General features: G+C 53.5%; 1 protein-coding gene across 3 annotated transcripts in view; it reads right to left on the reverse strand.

Annotated features, from left to right (window-relative positions):
* The window catches only part of CASZ1 (castor zinc finger 1), a 272,507-nt gene that overhangs the window by 113,920 nt on the left and 138,086 nt on the right, over positions 1 to 20,501 (reverse strand). The window contains exon 3 of one of the 3 annotated variants that reach the window (XM_025211300.1): positions 4,316 to 4,401. The exons of the other annotated variants lie outside the window; for them this stretch is intronic. Within the exon in view, the coding sequence (XP_025067085.1) occupies positions 4,316 to 4,319 (4 nt within the window). The 5' untranslated portion in view covers positions 4,320 to 4,401. The remainder of the gene's footprint in view (positions 1 to 4,315; positions 4,402 to 20,501) is intronic. 3 annotated transcript variants of the gene reach the window in all.

Consider the following 20,501-nt stretch of genomic DNA (forward strand, 5'->3'; position numbering starts at 1 on the left):
GATGGTGGGGGGAAGGTGGAGGAGGAAGAGGGAGCCAGCAGGAAGTCTGGCCTCCTGGACTGCAGGCCCCAGCCAGCTGAAGCAAGGATCAGGCTGCCTGATGTCCTGTTGTGGGCTGGAGCGATGTGTCCCACAGGACGCGCCGCCTGCCCAGGACAGCAGGGCTCTCCTAGCCTGGTTGTGTTATCATGGAAGCAGCATCCCTAAGATGCCAGGTGCTATCCAAACAGCAAATGTACATGGACCCTTCCCGAGGGAGTTCACAAGCAGGCCAAGGGGCCCAGTGCCTGGGAACACTGTTCAGCTGGGGTTTCACCAGGGCCTGCTGCTTGACTATGCTCACCTGCTTGGCTGGCCATAAAGCAGGCATGGAGGGAAGAGAAGAGGGGGCAAGGAAAAAGACAGTGTGACAGCAGAGACAGGGGCAGAGAAAGAAAGGGGCAGAGGAGGAGTTTTATCTCTCTCCCTCCCTCCTTGTGGCTCTGAACACAGGGCAAGGACAAGGATAAAGTGTCTCCCATTGCAGCATCTCCGTGCACATCAGTTCAGCCCTGTGGCAACAGCTGTCCCGTACTGCCTTGCCCTATCTCCCTTGCCAAAATAGTGGCATTGTGGATTTTTATGGCTAGGGTTTGTGATCCTCATGGTGCCCCCAGCCTTGAGTTTCTGAAAGGCAAGACCTCCTCTCCCTAGCAGTGCTGCCTCCCTCTGAACAGGCGGTCCTGGGCCTGTCCTGCAAGCTCAGCGAGCTCCACATTTGGGCATTTGCCTGCAGGGACAGGCCACACGCTGGTAAAGCGTGGATATGCCAGTGTCACAACACAGCACCCGTCCTGCCAGACAAAGCCACGCCACCCCAAGCAGCCTCTCCCTGGGGCACTGAGCTCTCTCCCCAACCCTGGGATGGCCTGTGAGGGCTGGCTGAGCTCCTGCTCTCTGACCCCCCATGCTGAGCTGCACTTCATTAACCTGGGCTGGCAGGTCAGCGAGTGCAGCCCTTGCCTACCACGGCTCCAGCTCTTGCCTCGGCCAGGCCTGGGAGAATGTGACAACAGCTCATTAGGACAAATTATTACTCTATAACCCCTGCCGCAATGTCCTTTAATATCCCTATTTAGCCAGAGACAAGTCCTGGTGGGCTTCTTGCCATTAAACCGGCCTCGCAAATCACCAGAGGCACAAGTACCAAGCTCCCTGTTCCCAAATGGAGAGGAGAGAGCCCAGCACCTAGCCCAGGACCCTGCAGGTGAGGAGGCAGGGCCAGGTGTTGACTGACTGCCCCAGACAGGGAGTCCTGGCATGCTGGGGGTTGCTCTATGGCCATTCGAATGAGCACAAGTTCCCATGTTTCTGCATTTCAGGGCAGCACAGGGACCTGTATCCAAGAGCCCTCAAACCAATGGCCTGAGATTTCTGTTCAGGACACTGGTCCATTTGCTCTGAACTACCCCCTTGGTAGGTCTGTGTCCTGCTGTTTCCAACTCTGCCCCAAAAGCTACATGACACACGGAGTCTGGGGCAGCCCCACTGCCTTCTCCACTTCATGAACTGTGTAAATACAGGGGCCTGGGCCTCAGGCAAGGGTGCAGCATGTCCCCTGTCTGTATCTCTGCTGGGGCTTATGGACATATCCAGTGTGCAGGCCTGCAAGTAGGCACTGCTCAGGGAGGGATCAGTAGTCACTGTGCACTCCCTACCTGGATGGAGGCCATGCTAACAGCTGGCAGACCGTGGGGGAACAGAACTCCGCACACAGACAGCAAGCGAGCGCCTCACGGGGGACGGATGGCTGCAGGCTGGCCAGCGCTCGTCCTACACTTGCAGAACCTCAGCAACTTGGGCCCGAGGGAGAGAGCGCAAGGAGAAACAGGCCTCTGCCCCAGAGTCCAACAAAGACTGCCACTGAACAGAAGTGGAGAGGGATCAAGCAGATCCCTCTGACCCTGGCACCCAACTCCAGAACTTACTTAGGGGAGAGTGGGGAAAAGTGAAGGGGGAGAATGAGCCAAGAAAGTGAGTGAGAACAAGAAAGGAAACAGTTTCAGGCCAGATAGGAGAGAGCAAGAAAGGAGAATGAGAAACAGAGTGAGAAGGGGAAAAGGGAAGTGGACGGGAAAAGAGAGAGAGCCTGAGAATGGAAAGGACAGGAGAGAATGAGAGCGAAAGGAGGAGGGAGAAGCGAGAGACAGAGAGAGGAAAGAGAAGAGAAAAGAGCAAGAAAAGGGAGCACAGCGAGGGAGCGTGCGGGGCGAGGCAGAGAGCTGTAACCAGGGTTGTGAAGCATGAAAAGGGAAGAATCTGCCTGTTCCTTTCAGTGCTTGGAGCATGGTGCTCGGTGGTGACCTACACTGCGCCCGGCTGTGATCACGTTTTCAGGGCCACTGCCTGCCGATCCCAAACAATGATGGGGAGCCTTTGAAGTCAGAGAAAGAAGCCGCAATGTGAACGGGGGATTTTTTGGGGGGTGGGAGGGTGGGAGGAAAAGGAAGGGCCAAGCGGGTGGGGGAAGAGGTTGTGAGGACAAAACCCAGAGTCGCTCCCAGCGGGGTGCTCCGAAACGCGAGAGACAAAAAGAAAACAAACAGTTTATGAGTAGGGCACATGCTGCCTGTGTCTGCATCCCCCGCGCCGCCCGCCCCCCGTGCTCCCAGGGAGGCTTCTGTTCCCCGGCAATGATGGATGGACGCACAGGGCCATTCACTCCTGCCATGTTACAGCAGAAATATTTACATAACACTGGCCTTCCACCGGTCACCTCTGACACTGCCCAGCCTGGCTTGGGGGCCTCTGGCACCAGCCGGCCTGGACTTGGGCCCTCCCCAGCACCTCTCAGACTGGGTCAGGGGCTTCTCTGACATCGCCTGGCCCACCTTGAGGGGTGCCCTCTGACACTGCCCAGCCAGGCAGAGGGGCCTGGACTAGCCCCTGGGCTCTCCCAGTCCCCTCTGGCCTGACAGCCCAGGCCCAGGAGCTCCTCCAGTGCTGCTCAACCAAGCCTGGCAGCCCCTGAGACCTCTGCAAGCTGGCCAGATGCTCAGCAGAGAAGACAACCCCAACTCTCTCCCTAATGTGTCACTTGCACCACAGCCCCATTGTTCTCTTTGCTCCCTCCCTGCCTGGCCCCCTGCAATTTCACAGGACTCCAATCCATCACTTCAAACTGATCCACCCCACTGTCCCCAAGCAGGATTCCCAGCAAGCACCAACTTTCCCAAGTAGCCAGGGAGACCTGTTATGACCAGCACCCTTGCCAGTGGAAGCACAGTTCCGGGTCTGAGAGAAATGGCATCTAGATGAGAGCCCGGAAGAGCCAGGACACTTGGAAGGCCAGAGGGTCTGCCGAATGAAGCTAGGTTCTGTGGGGACATTGTGATTCAGGAACGATTCAGGGAAGGAGTGAAAACCCTCTGGGAGAAGACAAAAGGGTCAAGGGGGAAGACTTGGGATTGTGGAGGGTTTGCAACAAGGAGTTAGGATGATTGGAACAGTCTTGGGAAGAGCAGTGAGATCTCAGAGGCTGTGGAGCAGGTGCCTGAGAAGGAATAAAAGCAGAGTGGGGTTTTCAAAGGAGTGTAAGGGAATTAGGCCCCCAAACTACTGTCTCAATGGGATCTGAGCTTCGAATTCCTGCCCATTCTAGACAGGGAAGCCCTGGAAAACAGGTTGTAAGAAACTACTGTGCCATGAGTACTGGGGCATGGACTAAGTGACTCTTGAGACCCTTTTCCATCTCTGGCTCCAGGAGACCATGACACTTCAGTCTGTAGGAGCCCAAGGAATGCAGAGATTTGGATAGAGAGTGGTGCTGTGGTTTAACTATATGCAAGTCTCACTCTGTGCCAGCACAGATGCATCATGTGAAATTACTTTTGTTCAGATTCAGCTCAGTTTATCCCTAGAGGCACCAGGGAGTGGGTCTCAGATGTACGGAGACCAAGCCCTCTTCCTCTCTCACCTGGACAAAGTGAAGAAGAGAAGGCCCCACAACCCACTCCCATCCCCTCTTCCCCCACTTCTTCCCCATGCACATCTCTGCACCAGAAAGGACCATGATGGCAGAGAGGCCATCTGGAGCTCCCCAAAGACATAAACTCAAGAGCTTAGAGTGACAAAGACACAGACAGGGTTAGAGACACATGGGCCATGTCTGCACCAAGCCTTCCCCTTGGAAATGTCTCTCCAGAGATAACACTGGTTCCACCCCACCACCTCCAGCCACCCTGGGAGCCCTAGTGCAGACAATGCCACAACGACCAGGCCACGGAGTGAGAGACAAGCAGAGGAAAAGAGAACCCAGGAGGGTGTGGTCACATACCCATTGCAGCCTGAAGTCTCTCCTACCTTTCGGAGATTTCAAGGCCTGGTTTCTAGCCTGGTTTTTAGCTGTAAAGTCACTTCATCCTGAGGAGGAAAGAGAAGGAAGATGGCTAATGTTTAGACATATCCAGCCCAGGACGCACATGCATGCAGGGGAGCCCCAGGTCAGAGATGGGAGCACCAGAAAGCATGGCATCTGTTCCACTGCAGCTGGGGCAGCCATGACGAACCTGGGATATAAAGCAAGGAGCTCCCTTTTCTGCTCTCAGCTAAATGGTGCAGTGCTTGCAAGTACATGCAACACCATCCTGGGAGACACAGGCCCCTGCCCTGGTGACGAGGGAGCTCGAGGACTAGTGAGGAGTGGATTAGTGAGATAGTAAAGAGCCCCCCCCTTACCAAGCAAGGTCCTGCCTCACTGTTCAGCACAGGGACATGCAACAACAGACAAGCCTAATGCCCTTCATTATACAGGTGCTGAATTTTCTGCTAGTTCTTTATACATCAGAGACTCTGGAGTATAAAGGGCCCCGCACCTGGTCTCCACCTGACTCCGCCTCCACACCCGTGCTCCTCTTACTTCCTCATGCCCCCTCCTTTATAAACATGCCCCACCCAGTCAACACATAACTCTGCCTCCAGATCTGAGCTCCTCCCACTCCCACCTGACTCCGCCTCTATTTCTATGCCCTTCCCACTCTCCATCAGGCCCCACCCCTAGCACCATGCCCCTCCCCCTGCCCTTCTCAGAGCATCACAAGCACTCTGCTGCTAGACCCACCCTGATGTATAGATGGGCTGCAAGCCCCTAAGGGGTGCTGTATGGGCTCAAGGTACACGGTGTCCCCCCAGTTGTTCCTCTATACCCATTAGCGACTGGGGGAATGCAGAGAACAGGGAGAGAAAAGAAAGGGGACAGTTGGAAAAAAAAGTCACAGCAAAACACAGGAAAAGTAAATTGAATTATTTAAAACCATATGTTCCAAAAATGTGACAGAGCATAAAAGCCGCGCTGTGAGACTTCCGGAGGGGGTTATCCTGCACAGGCACTGGGGGAGGAGCGAGGGGGAAGGGCGACGGCTCAGAAAGCAGCCAGCCATGGGTTCCCTTCTCCCGGGGAGACTGGGAGGGTGACAGAGCGCTCAGGGAGCCTGCAGGCCGGGAAGAGAGGCAGCTCTGCCCAAGTGCGTGTGAGGGTGCCAAAGTGCTTCTCATCACTAACGAGTCCCTCCTCTCGCCCCCTGGGCAGGGGCTCAGCTGGGCACGTGGGGCAGTGACGTGGCCCGCCTAAGGTCACAGGTGTGCAAGAGGCTGAGCCCAGGAGTCCCCACTTCCCTTGCTGGGCTCTACTCGCGGCCGCATGCTGGCTACTGCGAAAGGGTCTAGCTTCCCTGACCGGCCCCTCTGAACAGCCTGGCACACCTACGAACCCCAGAGAGGACAGCGAGAGGGACTTGGCTCTGGGAACCCTTGGCTGCTGCAGGGAGCAAGCGGTCACTTGTGTTTTGGGTCCTGGTGCTGTGTGTATTTGGGCGGCCTCCTCTCATTGCCAGACACTGCAAAGAGAGACAGCCTGGCTTTGGCCAGGGCCCAGGGTAGGAAGGAGCCAGGGAGGAATCCCAGAGAGAGGGAGGGACCCAGTGAAGGGAGCCCCATCGTGAGGAAGACGCATGGCCATCGGCTCCTCTCCAAGCCCCGTACTAAGGAGGCTGGGGACGCGGGTGTCCTCTCTGGCAGCTGCAAGCGCTGACAGTGCCCTACCTGCACTGCCACTCCCGCCGGCCCAGCCCACTCCCCTTCCCTCTCTCACTTTTTCTCCCTTTTGTTCTCCTCCCTTGTTTGCTCTTCCTCTCCTCACTCTCCCATCCCATCACTCTCCCTTTTGTTCTCTCCCTCCCTCCCTCCTTCCCAGGGCTCTCCCTGTTCCCCTCCCAGCCCCCCAGGGCAGTCCATGCCCCCGTGTGGGGCCAGCTCTTGGGTTTGGGGTTTTGATGGTTTTTTTCCCCCTCATTTCAGATGCAGCTTATCAATGATGCAAGAGGAATAACGCCAATTTACTTAGAATGTGTAATCCCCAAATCAGATTGGGGGATTGTATGAGGCAATATGACCTTGCATATGTCTCCATTAAAGCCAGCCAGGCCTCCTCTTGTATTCTGTGTTCCCAGTACATATTTAGACAGATAACGCTAATTGTACTTGACATGTCCTCTTAAGGATGGACTCTTCCCTCCCCCAGCTCTGCCTGCCTTCCCTGCCTGACAAAGCACCAGAGCACAGCCCGCTCCACAGCATACCACCTGCGGGGCAGGGCACCGCCAGACCCGGGTGGGCGTCCTGACAGGGACCCCCTCCGCTCAGCTCTGCTGGGGGAGCACTTGCTGCTCCCCTTCCCCGAGTGAGTGCACTGTGCGCATTCACTGCTCTGGGGGGAGCCGGGCTGGCTCAGCAAGGGCCGGGGGTGGGGGAGTTTCTGGGACATGCTTAATCTGGGATTAAAAGTTGTTATTGTAGCAGCCTCAAATTCTCAAATAAAACCTGCTTGGTGTGGCCTTCATGCCTCCTTGCTCTGCCCCATTGCTTCCCCTGCCTCTCCCCAGCTCTGCCCACATGGCCACAGTCTCTCTACCTCAGCACCTAAACTCTCCTCTCTTCCCTTCCCCATCTCCCCATGCCTTGTTCTGGCTGTCCTAGTGCATGTGGCACCACGCTTCTCTGCCAGCCCTCCCTACCTCTCCTCACTTCTTAGCCCCACTGCCTCTTCCCTTCTTTATGCCCCTCTTTATAAGAGGCTTAATATCGAAGGACTAGTGCTTTCTACAGTGTGAAGAGCTGAGCTGAAGCGAGGGGTAGGGACACTGTAGGGAAGGTTTGTAACCACTTCAGGGCAGCTGCGCTGCAAGGCACTTTGGCATCTGTGACCCCACCGCACAGCCTTGCAGTATCCCATCTCTCTTCCGAGGAGGGGCTCCCGGCCTGCATCACCATCAGCTCCCACAGCTGGGCAGCAAAGTCCTCTCCGTATAAATATTCATACCTGGCTACCAGCCTAGAGATCCCAGCCCTGGCTCCTCGGGAACAACGGAGCCACCTGGACATCCCTCTTCGCCTGTGCCCAGCCATGCAGCTCTGCTCTGAAGCCGGCAGGCAGGCAGGAGGAAGCGTGCACGGAGAAAACCAGGCAGCTTCAAACTCTTTGCCAAAGTGGACTCAGATTTTTTTTCTTTTCCCCTTGACACAACATCCTAATTCGACTTTTTCAGTATCTTTCCTTCAACAACCTTTTTTCCTTCCTCCCCTTCCTACCCGGCAACTGCGCATTTATTAATTCATGAGGCACTAATTAGTTCTTTGTTTAATTTTGTGTTAAACAGACTGACCGGAATGATAACGACTTGCAGCGTTGCATTACGGTCCCCAACCGCCCCTGTTTTCTGACAACAAGGGAGCGCAGCGAGACTGGCGTGATGAACCCCAATTCCCACTCCAGTTGCACTTCATTAAGTCAAAATGTGACAAGAAGCTTAGAGAGCAACTTTCAGATTGGATCGCACATAACAATTGGGCAGGAAACTTTCCAAAGGGGGGAAGCGGGAGAGGCGCGCAGAATGAAAGCTGGCACTGGCGCGCAATTCCCCTAGCACGCTCATCTTAAAGGAACAGCACGCAGGCTAGGATGGGCGAGGTGGAGTACGTGCATGTTGGTGGAGGGGGGACTGGAGGCTAGCTCCCTCAGCAGCTCAGCTAATGGGTAGGACAAAACTTTTTGGGCCCCGGGTTGCATTTGTGGCTGGTGGAGTGGCTGGCAGGGGCATTGGCTAGTGGGAGCAGGTCAGGACGCACAAGGTTCCCATCACGCACTGGGTCACTTGTGTGACTGTGTGAGCCATCTCCTCCCCGCGCCTTAGTTTTTCCCCCAAAACAGCCTCCTCAGGCATATGGGAACAGTGGTACATCCGTACTCTCTGCATTACATGGAGCTTGGTTCTGGCCAGAGGGACAGCCTTGGCAGCCTGGCAGAGCGAAGATAGCTTGCTCCCTGGTGCAGGGGCTGCGCTTGCCTATGGGGCTGTCCAACCTGCTACAGTCAGGCACTGCCCCAGTCTAAATTTAAAGGAATGAAAGATCTGAAGGCAAGATAGCTTGATAAGTGGCTGAGCAAGTGTCCACACACATGCACGTGCAAATCCTGCTATGTCCAGGCTCCAAGTCCCACTTGCCCTTGAACTCTCTGCTGAGAAGCCCAACAAGCAGCAAGAAGAGCAGCAATGAAAGCAATGCATGTTGGAGTGGGAACGAGTGTGTTTGGACTCTAGTCCTCCACAAAGACCAGCAAAGGTCAAGGCCAGGTTTGGCTGGATGTTAATCGGTCACTTGGGACCAAAGGGTTCTGCAGCCGATAACCCACACCCTGAGACCACCGGGTGCCCCTATCCTTCTAGCTCATTAAAGTGTGGTGCAGGCTGTGAAGAGTCTGGAGAGAAGTGACAAAGCCCATCAGGGCTTGAAATACTCACTGACAGGGATGTGCCTGAAGAAGCAGAAAGGAACGCAAACCTCCTCTGAAACAGGCCCTCCGCATCAACTCGGAAAGCCTACCTGTTCCATGGATACTTGTGCTGTTGGGATAACAGACAGGGCTTGCATGGGCTAGGGTGTAACTTAGAAAGACCTCAACCCAGAGAATGGTAGGAATTTGTCCACAGCCATTCTAAAATTGAAAAGAGCCACCTCTAATTAATAGACAAACTTTGTTTGGGAAGAGCCCACAGCTGGAAGAGTGTCTCAGGATTCAAGAGCATTGGCCTGTGTTGTGTGTGGGGAGCCTTGGGTTGGAACAGCTGTAAGGGAGGCTGCAGCTCAGCCTGCATGGGAATTCAGAGCTAGGACTGCAAGGGCTAGGTGCACTGGCAGAGCTGGGCGATGGGCAGAGTGCGCTGGCAACCCAGGCAGAAGCGAATTGGCAGAAGCCTGCCTTGCACCTGTGCATACCCACATTATCAGTTCCTCCTGTGGGTATGGGCTCTGAAAGAAGCAGGAGTGTTTCTGAAGGGGAGAGGCAGCCAGACTATGGCGAGGTGTCACATCTTGGCATTTGCTTGTAGAGTCACAGCTGAATAGCGTATTGACTTGAGCTAGCTGATGCATGGGATCTAGCATTTGTACTGGCCTCTGTCTTCCCTGGACATTTTAATGCAGCAGGGAGCCACGTGACTAGTCTTGCCTGGTTGCTGCATGATGGAAATACCACGAAAACGCCAGCTCTCCTCTGCTTTCAGTCCTACGAACGCTTCTGGGGCAGCAAAGAACACGTAGACACAGATCTTATTATCACCAAGCCAGCGCGGCTTGTTGGGACTCCAGAGGGGGGCAAAGGGAGTCAAAGCCAGGTCAGCAAAGAAGGGGCAGGACCCCCAAGTGCTGAGAAGTGTCCCAAGCTCTCTCTAGCCTGGCACACCACCTCTACCCCTGTCTCAATGTACCAGGGAGCCTAGATGTGTAAGGCGATCATGCAGCTACTCTTAAGCTCTGGCACCATTAAATCTGGGTTAGAGGCACAAGGACCTTCATTGCAATCTGATAAGCAGACATTTTAGAGCAAAGACAAGGGCAGATAAAGAGACTGTCCCTTAGAACAGCCCAGCTCCCAGGTGTTAGGAGGGGCTCCCAGCCCAGCCAGACTCAGTAGGAAGGGTAGCATGGGAAGTCACTCCTTGCACAAAAGCTCAGCAGTGCTGGGAGCTGAGAGAGGCTGATGATGTGTTCAGGGCCAGCTGGCCAGGGCTTATCTAGAAGAAAAGACACCATCCAGCCCCCAGCCTGGAGTTCGCTTACTGGTTCTCTCTGGCTGACTAGTTATGCCCACGTGTCTGCTCCTATTGATCCTGGAAAAAAACTGGGCTGAATGGAGAGACATGGAAGGGAACCTCGCTTCCTCTTTTGATTTGACCCTTGCTTCATCTTCATCTTCTGATTCCCCCAAAGAGCAACAATAGCAGCCATCATGCAAGCTATACCCGCAGGCTTGCTCAATGGCATCTAAACCCCAAAGCCCCTTTACAAGGGGCAGAGCCTCAAGCTGCTCTGAGCCCAGGTAATGAGCAGTAAAAATTGGCCATGCCCTGTCCCTCCCCCTGCCAACTGTCCCCCCCAAATGTGACAGCAGAGCATCCCAGCCTCCAGACCAAAGCCTCTTTGACTAGGCAAACTCTCCTGCCAGGAGGACTCCCCCGCCTCCTTCCCTTCCCTTCCCCTCCATCTGGCTGGGAGCAGCATGGGACCGAGCGTTCTTTCCAGCCCTGGGAGAACCCTGCAGCTTCTCTCTCATAAAAAAGAAAAATGGGAGCTATAAAAAAAAAGAAAGAAAAGAAAGAGAAAAAGAAAGAAAGCAAAAGGAAATCACTGTAAAGGGACAGCAAGGCACCCCCGGCTCCCAATGCCCCTCCCAGCCCTCTGGGGAGAGGCTGCTGCCAGGCCACAGCCACATCTACAAGGGGGTGTGAGGAGCTAGAAACCCAGGGCTGCCATGCCCCACCACTCCGCAGAAACCTGTTGAGCAGAGGTGAGTTTAGCGCAATAAATGCCAGTATGAGAGGAAGGAAGGGAAGTTTGGTGCCCAGGGCTGTGAGCCTCATGAATGGCCTCCTTGGTGGTGCCCTATGGCTAGGTGACCGCAAGCTGCCGCTCTTCAGGGCTGGATCTGGGTAAGGATGGAAGCAAAGATCCTCTTCCACCTCCACACTCAACATCGTGTGTCTGCAATGAAGGCAGCCAAGAGCAGGGCACAGCTGGGGACCGCAGCTGAACAACACATCTGGAAAGAAGCCTACCAGGCTGACCCAGCACCATAGGAGGCAGTGGAGGGGAGACAGACAGGGGCTCCCTTCTCCTTCCCTCCCTTCCTCCCCATCCCCGGCCCCGGCCCTGACCCAGGGCATCTGGAAAGCACAGCAGTCCCCCAAACTTGGCATTCGGCAGCCCTGGGCTGGCTCCTGCTAATTTGCTGTCAGGCTGCCTAAGCAAACCAATTAAAACTAATCATTAATTATAAAAAAAGAGAGAGAGCGCGGGACTAGAAGGATGCAAAGGGCACAGGGAAAAGAAACATGGTAGGAAAGAGAGGGAGGGGAAGACAAGGACTACATGCAGTGGGCCAAAGTGGGTGCTTGGGTCCATGCTGCCCAACTTGGGGTGAGACCCAAGTCATGGGGAGCGGGTAATCCATGTACAAGATGCACAGGGGAGAGACAGCAAGAGAAAGCAAGGGGAGAGGAGGGCAGTGCTGTGGCAGTCAGACAGATAGACAGAGCTTGACACAGGTAGAGGGGGGCCAGTACCCAAGGGAAGCTTGTGTTGCCCTGAAGAAGCCAGTAGAGGTACACAACTTGACACCAGCTGGGAAGCCGGCCCCAAGGGCTGGTTCAGCCTCCCTCCCCCCTGGCACCAGGCAGCACGTTGCTGCCAGGGCCCTTCTGCTGGGGTCAGTGGAACGAGAAGCGACTCAGCATGGAGGGAGGGTGGCCGGACCCTCAGCCCAGAGAAAGGCAGAAAGAGGAGGAAGAGGCACTGAACGCAAAGCCAGCGAGAAGGGGGAAGCAGGCGCGAGGACGCGTGTACCCGGACCCGGGAGTGCTGTCTGGTCCCCTCTGTCCCTCCACGTCGGGGTTATCGGCTCTCCTGGAGCAGATGCCTGAGACAAGGATGAAAAATGGGACGTCCATGGAAAGCCCCTGGAGGAGGATGAGGACAGGGCGCTCACAGGCCCTGCCTGGCCTGACTAAATTACTGTCGATCCTGCCGGCTCCCCAACGAGCCAGCACTGCAGAGAACCCGGGCAGCTGTCAATGCAGCCAACACCCCCCACCCCCTCCTGCCACCTCCACTCCTGCTCCGTTTTGTTCCTCTTCCCTGCACACACACACGCTCCCCAACTCCGTCCTTTTGAAAAGTCTCGGGTCCATGTCAGGCCGGCGGATGGCGGGGGAGTGGGGGCAGTGTCATGGAAACGGCCCCTTTCCTGGGGAAACATGCTGTTCTTCCCCCCTCGCCCTGAGTCCCCCTTTTGAGGAGCTGTCAGGATCCTGAGTGAGTGTCACACGACCCAAGGACCAGGCGTGACCAAGCCTATTTTCTGCCTCAAATTTGATTGATTAAAAAACTTTTTAGGAAAACCATGTTAAAAGACAAAAAAAAAAAAAAAAGGGGGGGGGGGGGGGGGAGGAGAGAAAAAAATAAAATAGAAAGGGCCAAGTGAGGGGGAGAAAGGCCTGTGTGTTGGGTTTCCCTGGCAATAGCACCAGGGGACAAGTGTCAGAGGAAGCTAAACAGCATAACCAGGCTAAAAAGAAAGGTCAAAGGAAGCATGAAACTTTAACACAACAGTGATTAAGATAATGATGAAGCTGAGGATCCCAAAAAAAAATACAGCCCGCACACCCCACACGCTCCAGGTGACAGGGTGGGAGCGCTGGGCTCAGTGGGAAGAGGCGGCCGGGTCTCCTGGGAGTCTGGGGCTGCTTGGGGTGGGTAAGAGGAGTGACAGAGAAAACAAAGTGAATTTTGGGGGGGTTGCATTTTTGAAGCCAGCCAAAGAGAACCAGCCCAAAGGCAGTGGTTTCATCTGAGCTGGCGGGGTCCACACCCCAAGTTCAGTGGGCAGCCTTTTCCTCACATGGGGCTTGAATCTGCCACTCGTGATGGAGCTCCTTGAGAACATTTCTCCAAGCCCGGGTGGGAGTCAACCTGCTTTCTCTGCTAGGGCTGGGTGAATCACTGCATCTGAAAGTGCAGTGGAGGAGGATCTGCCCCTTTGCCTGTAAATGGTGGATGAAGAAATGCCACAAAAAACATCAGGAGGAAAGGACTCTGCTCTTGGTCTCTGTTAGCATAGTGGGCTGCCTTTGCTGTCTGCCTCCCCCTCAACGCCCTTCTCCCCCTGCCTCTCTCTTTCTCTCTCTAATCTTCTCTCTTTCTTCCACCCCTGCTCCTCCTCTCCTTTTTTCCACTTTTCTCTTGCTTCCTTTGCACTGCTTCTGCCGGGGAAGGAGCACTGCATGACATTGCTGCAAGGAAAGAAAAGATGACCAGGCAGCAGGACTGAGGACGGTGCGGGGTGAACAGGTCTCACAGACCTCTTCTCTCTAACCTCAGGATTCCCATGGTCCGATCCATACTGCCATTTAGGCCTGTAACTCTCTCCAAGCTGGGAGGAACTCAGATCCCGGCAGGAAGTCCTGCTTCTGTACTACCTAAGGAAACTGAGCTGAGAGATCATCGGCAGAGAGGCTTCTTTCTGGTGTGGCTGTGGGAAACCAGACTCGACTCCGCTCTGCTCCCAGCCTACAGCCACCCCGTCTGCTCGCCCTGATGCTAGCTGCTCAGGCACATACTTGCCGGGAACATCTGGACTCATTCCGGCCTGCTGCTGTGCACGTGGCTTGGGCTCTTTTTTTAACCAGAAATCCTTTTCCATGAGCAGTCCTCTTGCATCATGTCAGTCCCTATCAGCAGCTCGCTGACAAACTGCTGTTCTTAACCCAGAGACTGGGGAGGAGGAGAGAGCGCAAAGCGGCCCTGGTGTGTTAGATCCTCGAGCCCCTGCAGTACTATTGATGGGACACCTGGGCATCCCTGGATTCAGGTCAGTGGACTGATGCACAGGTTTAGTGGGGCAGCCGATAAGCGGCCTCGGCATGTCCACCCTATAGTCCCTCTCCCTCAACAGCCAATGCTTCCTGCTTGATGAGGCAGCTTGGATGTAGCTGTGAGATGGGTGCTTGGCAGCTGTACCTGTCAGTCTCATCGCTGCTCTCGCTGGCCTGTCTGAGCTTGGGCTCGGTGTAGCTGTGGTTGGAAGTATGACAAGAAAATGGGCTCTCTGAGCCACAGCTGCCGGCTGCCCTGACGCTAACTCTCGTCAACCTCGTGCAGCCAGCACAGTTACTGGGGAGTGAGCTGGATGGCATCCTGATTCCTGTGTCAGCAACCAAAACCGAACCGCTGGCCATGAGGCAGCTGCTGAGCAAAGTGCAAACACAGCCATGCACACAGCTTTAATGGGCACCTCCACACACAAGTGCAGACATGTACTGGAGAACAGCAGGAGGCGGGCAGCTCGAATCCAAGCTAAATATCCCCGCGTGCAGGACACAGAGTCTTCTATATCCCAGCTTGTGCCTACTGCATGTTGGCATACAATGTGCACATGTGTGCTAATATATGTCCACACTTATCTGTATACGCTCGTGCTGCGGCAGTCTAGGGGGGGGGGATCCTGCACCTGTGACATCAGGGGAAGCTTTGCTACTGACTTTGGTAACACCAGACTTAGGACTAAAACACATACTACATGAATCTGCATACGAGCACATAAATACATGCATGTGCAGAACACATGCAGCCCCATCCTACATCATTTGCTAAGCTTGCACAATTAGCTCAAGCTCCCAGGCAGAACTGATCAGAAGACTATTTTTTCTGCAAAAGATTCTGATCCCAATTTTAGTTTTCTCCAAAATGATCTAGTATCTGACTAGCATAAAAAACAAAAAACGTTTGGTTTGGGGGTTTTCATCCAGACCCCCAAGACTTTTAATGAGAATCATTGTTTTTAATTAAAGAATGCCACTTCACCAAAAAGATCCTTTCTGTCAAACACTTCAATCCAAAACTTTCTAGCACCATATTTGCAAGCCTTCCCCTTCTCCCATTATTTAAATTCATGGACTTTTGCAAAGGGTGATTCCATTAACTTGCAATTATTTCTAACTAGAAGAGCCTATGCACTGACAAGGAACCCGTAAAGGCATGACTGGCCCAGACAAAGTTTTTTATGCGGTAGACATAATTTGAAATACTTCACAGAAGGTGTGCAGCATGTAAGAGATGGGCACGCTATCTACTGAATAGCAGTATATTTTTATATTGTCAACTCCAAGCATTCAAAACTCATGGATCAGGTCCGTAAATGTGAGGAGATTGGGTCAGAAACATAAGGGCAAAAATAACAACAACTATTATTATTATAACTATAATTATTATTATTAGGTTCTTTTGATTTTTCTGGGGGGTTTTTTGGAGCTATCAGAGTTTGCACTTTCAATCTGTTATTTTCAGCAAGCAGAAGGGCTAAAAATTAAAAGAGGGGGGAAAAAAGAACCAAAACCAAACCAAGAAAAAGCTGAGAGTCGCACTGTCACTTGACTCGAGAGACTGGAGCTTTAAGAAAACACACCATATATTACAAGACTTATGATAAAATAATGAGTTGGCAACACTGTGTTTAGTTTAGTGCTGGTATGAAATGTACTGAAAAGTCTAAGATACCAAGGATACTTGTAAATATTTTCTTAAGTCATCCTACTCATACATTTGAAAACATACCTTTTAAGATGTGCGTGTGTGTGTGCACCCCTCGCCCCCTCCAAAAGGGGTGAACAAGCCAGTGTTAACTAGGGCTGGACAAAACATTCAGAACAAAATTCAAAATCCTCAGCATTAGAGAGGTTTGCATTTCACTGCGCATTCATGAAAATGATCCCATTTCTCACAAAAGGCAGCAAAACTTTGAGATCTTCTGAGTGAAAACAAGCCCATTCTCATCAAAATATTCCCTCACATTAACCAGCGAGCACAGTATTTTGCATTTTGGGGCAAAGACTGCTTTTCTGCTCCAGAAGTGCAGCGAGTCAGATTTGGGACTGTTTGGAGGAGAATTTGGCAGCTTTGCAAAAAAGCAACATTTCAGTTGCAAAAAATGATCTTTCCACACTGCTAATTCTTTTCTATGAGGGTTTTCCGTTGCTCCTGTTACACCCTTCACAATTACCAGAGAGGTAAGTTTTACTAGCAAGCTGCTCACTTACGGGAGCCCTGCATACTGTTTAGATAAGGTCACTGCCAGCGAAAAGAACAGCAAACAGCCAGATTCCTTTCTCATGCTGCATTTGATTCTGCTGATTGCCCTTCAGTCCACCCAGTGCTGCGGCCTCCAGGCCTGGCATGTGCCCTGAGCTTTCAGGCTACTGAATGAGGCATCTCCTGAGACACACACCCAAGCCAAGTGTCCTTGTCCTTGCAGGACCACACAATCACACACATGCACACATGTGCAGTGCACACAACCCCCCCCCTGCCATGGCCCAGGAAACTGTCAGGAGAACACAAGCAAAAGCTGCTTCTTGACAGCGAGTCATTTATATTTTAGCTTCGTTCCATTATCCTAACGAATCCTTCATCAGCAGATGCAATATTAACAGCAGAAAATCAGCTCATTACATCCGGGGGGATTTCATCAAGTTGACAATCATGTATGCAGCTCCCCGAGCCTTAGAGAGGACAGTGCTTGAGTTAGTTATTTTTGTTTCATTTTAGGGTGTGTGCGTGCATGTGTGTGTGTGTGTATGAGTGCGTGCACACATGCGTGGGAGGGGGCCCCTTCCAGATAATCACTACATCCTGAAGGTTTCAGGAATAAGCTGCCTGCCCTGTGCAGCACAGACAGACGTGCTCTCTGCAGGGAAATGCCCACCCCATTCACAATAGTTGCTGCTATTTAAAAATCACTGGAGCTTGGAAGCAGGGCAGCTCTTCCCTGAGTTCAGGCTCCAAGACAGTGTCTTTATCCAGAATAACTCCTCTCTTTCTGCCCACAGCCCCCTGGATGGCTGAAGAGGGGCCTCTGCTCCAGGCAGGGGTTCACTAGTGCAATGCTTTGAAGGGCCTCCATCATGCTCTCCCTCCCCATCTAAAGGACTGTCCCCAAGGAGATGGCAGAGGCTGGGGTTTTGTGACAAGCCGGGGTACTAAGAGCATGATATCAAGCATGATATCGTGGGGCTCGCTGAGGATGTACTCCTTGACACCTGTGCAGCAAGACTCCTGGATAAAGTTGTGCCGGATCTGGCTGGAGGATTTCCCACCCTGCCTCACCACACAAGGATCCGCTTCTACGAGGAAGCCAATGGGAGTCCCCCACATCCCGTGTCTGAGTGCACCTGATCCTCCCAACCTTGTGCTGCCCGCCATGAAAGCACCTTGGGAGAGGCGCACTTCCTGCTGGGTCGTGGTGCTCACACTGTGGATGCTGATATCAGCACAATACTCAAAGCCTGGGAGCCGGTGATGCCAGCTGGTGAGCGATACCCTGATTTCTGGGGCTTCCCCTTTGCGCCAGGGCAGGAGGTCTCTCGCAAGCAACCTACATAGCCTGACAAGTCACTCCCAGCTCCATATGGGTGCCACAGCTCCTGCCATGCAAGCCCCCTGCCTGTTGAGCCCAGAAGGCTGAATGTCTCTGGGGGAGGATAGTGGCTTTGCTGGGGACCAACCCTGAGCCCAGCCCTCCACCCGTCGGTCCAGCTCAGACAGGGCTTTGATGGGCATGTTATTTCTTCCCAGCAGGGCCTGGATTTCCGCACAGCAAGGACTATGTTCCCAGGACGTCAGCTCCAATCTCTCCTTCGCTCTGACAGAATTAAGCTCCAGTTTGTCCGACAACATCCCAAAGTGTAAGAAACTGGGGGCAGACTCTCTAATCAGGCTGTAGGACAAAGGCCTGGGCTGACCCTGTCACTTCCACTTACTCTTGCTGTCTGTCTCGCTCCCCCACCCTCTCGGCAGCCTCCATCCTGCCCCTCTCCTCCCTGCCCCTCCCCTCTCCAACACAGCTGGGCTAATCCTGCTCCTCCCGTCCAGAGCAAATCCTCCCCAGAGTAAACCAATCCTGGGAATTTTTATTAGATTATCAGCCTGCCAGCTCAGTGCTGGCTGGACTAATCCTAATCAGGACTGATTTCTATTAGCTGGCTTCTGGAGGGAGCTCAACTGTCCCAGCACCCAGAGGGGTGGCCTGTGGCTCACTTTCTTTGGATCTCTGTTTTAGAAAGGAAAGAATTTAGTCTGGGATGGAGAGCTTGGGGGCAACCCTGCACGATCCCTACCAGTGTGGGCAGTGGCAGGGCAAACTTCCTCCAGGCACTGCCCCGATGGCGCGCCTTAAGCCGGAGCAAGACAGCCAGTCTGTGGCCAGACAGCTCAGCCTCCCTGCTGGTCCTGCCATCAGGCTGGTTAGTGCCAAGTTTGCAGGTGCTTTCCGCCTGCCTGCTAGGAGGCAGGTTGCAATGACTGATTCATTCCAGGTCACGAAGCGGCCGCAGCCTAAATGACCAGGGCAGTTTGCAGCCTGCCTCTCCACTTAGCCAGGCACAAACCTTCCCCTCACTCCTTCCCCATTTATGATAAACCTTCCAGTGGCTTTAAGCAGGGGCAGTTTCTCTGGTAACACACCTCTGGGCCTGGAGCACAGCTGTCTGCCCCAGGGTGTCCTGCTCATTCCAGACCTGACACTGCACTCAGTTTCACAGGACTAGGAGCAAGACTTCGGAGAACAGCGTGGCCTCTAGGAAGGCAGCAGAGCAAAGTGTCAAGCCCCCACCACTGCCCCCTGCCTAGTACATGCCATTTTGCACCAGAATATACCAGTAATGTGCTGCTTTCAGAAAAGATCCCAAACCACTTTCCAACACAGACCTGTGCTGAGGGACAGCCACCACACAACAGGGTATCTCAAGGAAAAAAACCCTGGAAAGCTGATCTTTCCCAAAATGCCCTAGAGTCTTTAAAACCATTCTAGAGCAGTGAAATCCTTACATAAGAGCTTTTCTGAACCTTCCCACCCGCCTCCCCTTCTTGAGACAATTGCCTGGTCATAAGTTATTTTCTTAGGAGAATGATTAGCTGCTTTAGCCCTGGAAAGACTTGGAGCTGCAGTTTCAAACCTGATTCTTAAACGGTGAGGCACCTTCACCCAGCTGGGGGAGGACAATGCCATACGTAAGCCAACGGGCAGGATGCTGGAGATGGAGCCATGACCAAGACTGAGTATGGCATGCACCAGTGCAGAAATCTTGCCAGAGAAAGCTCAGAGGCATGACCCACCCCAGAGCCCGAATCCCAGCGCTCTGCTCGGGCTCTGCTGCAGGGAAGAAGACTAGCCAGCAAGAGCTGACAGTTTACAAGCCAGGCGAGGGAAGCAGATATCCTGAAACAAGAGCAGCCTAGCATCTGCTGCAGAGTGGATAAAATCTACACCTCCAACACCACATGCTGCTTCAGTTCAGGGCCTGATTCTGCTCTAAGTCATGCTGGTGTCAAGCAGGAGCAGCCGCATGTAACCGCCACAGAGCCCCTTCTCTTTGGCTAGACTGACAGCATCAACACTGCCCTGCTAGACTGTGAGGTTCCTTTGGAGAGAGTTAAGTGGATCCGGGTGGAAACCGAGACCGCAGCAGGCGTCCTGATGAGACGAGGGACTTGGTTCAAACCCTCTTGAAACCACATCAGAGGGCTGTGGGGGAGAGCCAAGAGCAGAAGATCCGCCTGCTGAAGCCTCTGCGTGCTTGTGTGTGCACGTGTGTGCGTGCAAGCAGAGGCGAGAGGAGGGATCAAAAGAAAGAGAGAGAGGAAAGAGGAGGAGTAAAAACTAATGGGAAAACGGGAAGAAAGGGTGAGGAAGTGTGAGGCTGTCACAGCACACACGTCCTGTGCTCAGCACACAGTGAACTTGAAAGCATGGTAATAATACACAATAGACAGCACTCGCTGATGAGAAATACGCAGCAGAAACAAACACGAGGCCCTTTTCCAGCCCCTTCCATCTCAGCTTCTACAGCGCTGCAGCTGTTCTAGTCCTGTTCCAACCACCTTGTGCACATAGGTATTACTGGGACAGTGCCCTGTTTCCAGAGGCACAGAGATGTTAACCAATGTGCCTGCTCCAAGTCAGTAGCAGAGCTGGCACCAGAACCCAGGAGTCCCGCCGCCCAGTCCGGTGCTTTGGATGCCAAACCACAGTCACGCTCATTGACAAGCAAAGCACCATGATGATAATACAATCCTAAAAGGCGTAGGGCCCCTCCTAGAACAGCTCCTGCAGCAGCTGCCTCTGCTGAACTCACAGAGCACAGACTTGCTGGGTTGCTTTTCTGCTCAGTGTGGAGGGGTCCCAGGGCAGTACCGATAGCAGTGGCCTGACTCAGGCAATATTCCTGCTCCTCAGGGAGACCAGTAACTCATCTCAATTGGCATGTGAACGGAGTCTCCTCCCCTGCTGGGGGCTGCCCATTGATACTAGCACACTGGGATGAGCACTGTTGGGGATGGATGGATAGATGAATCCTTCTGCT

The sequence above is a fragment of the Alligator sinensis genome, unplaced genomic scaffold (assembly GCF_000455745.1).
Source record: "Alligator sinensis unplaced genomic scaffold, ASM45574v1 scaffold366_1, whole genome shotgun sequence".
Taxonomy (NCBI): domain Eukaryota; kingdom Metazoa; phylum Chordata; order Crocodylia; family Alligatoridae; genus Alligator; species Alligator sinensis.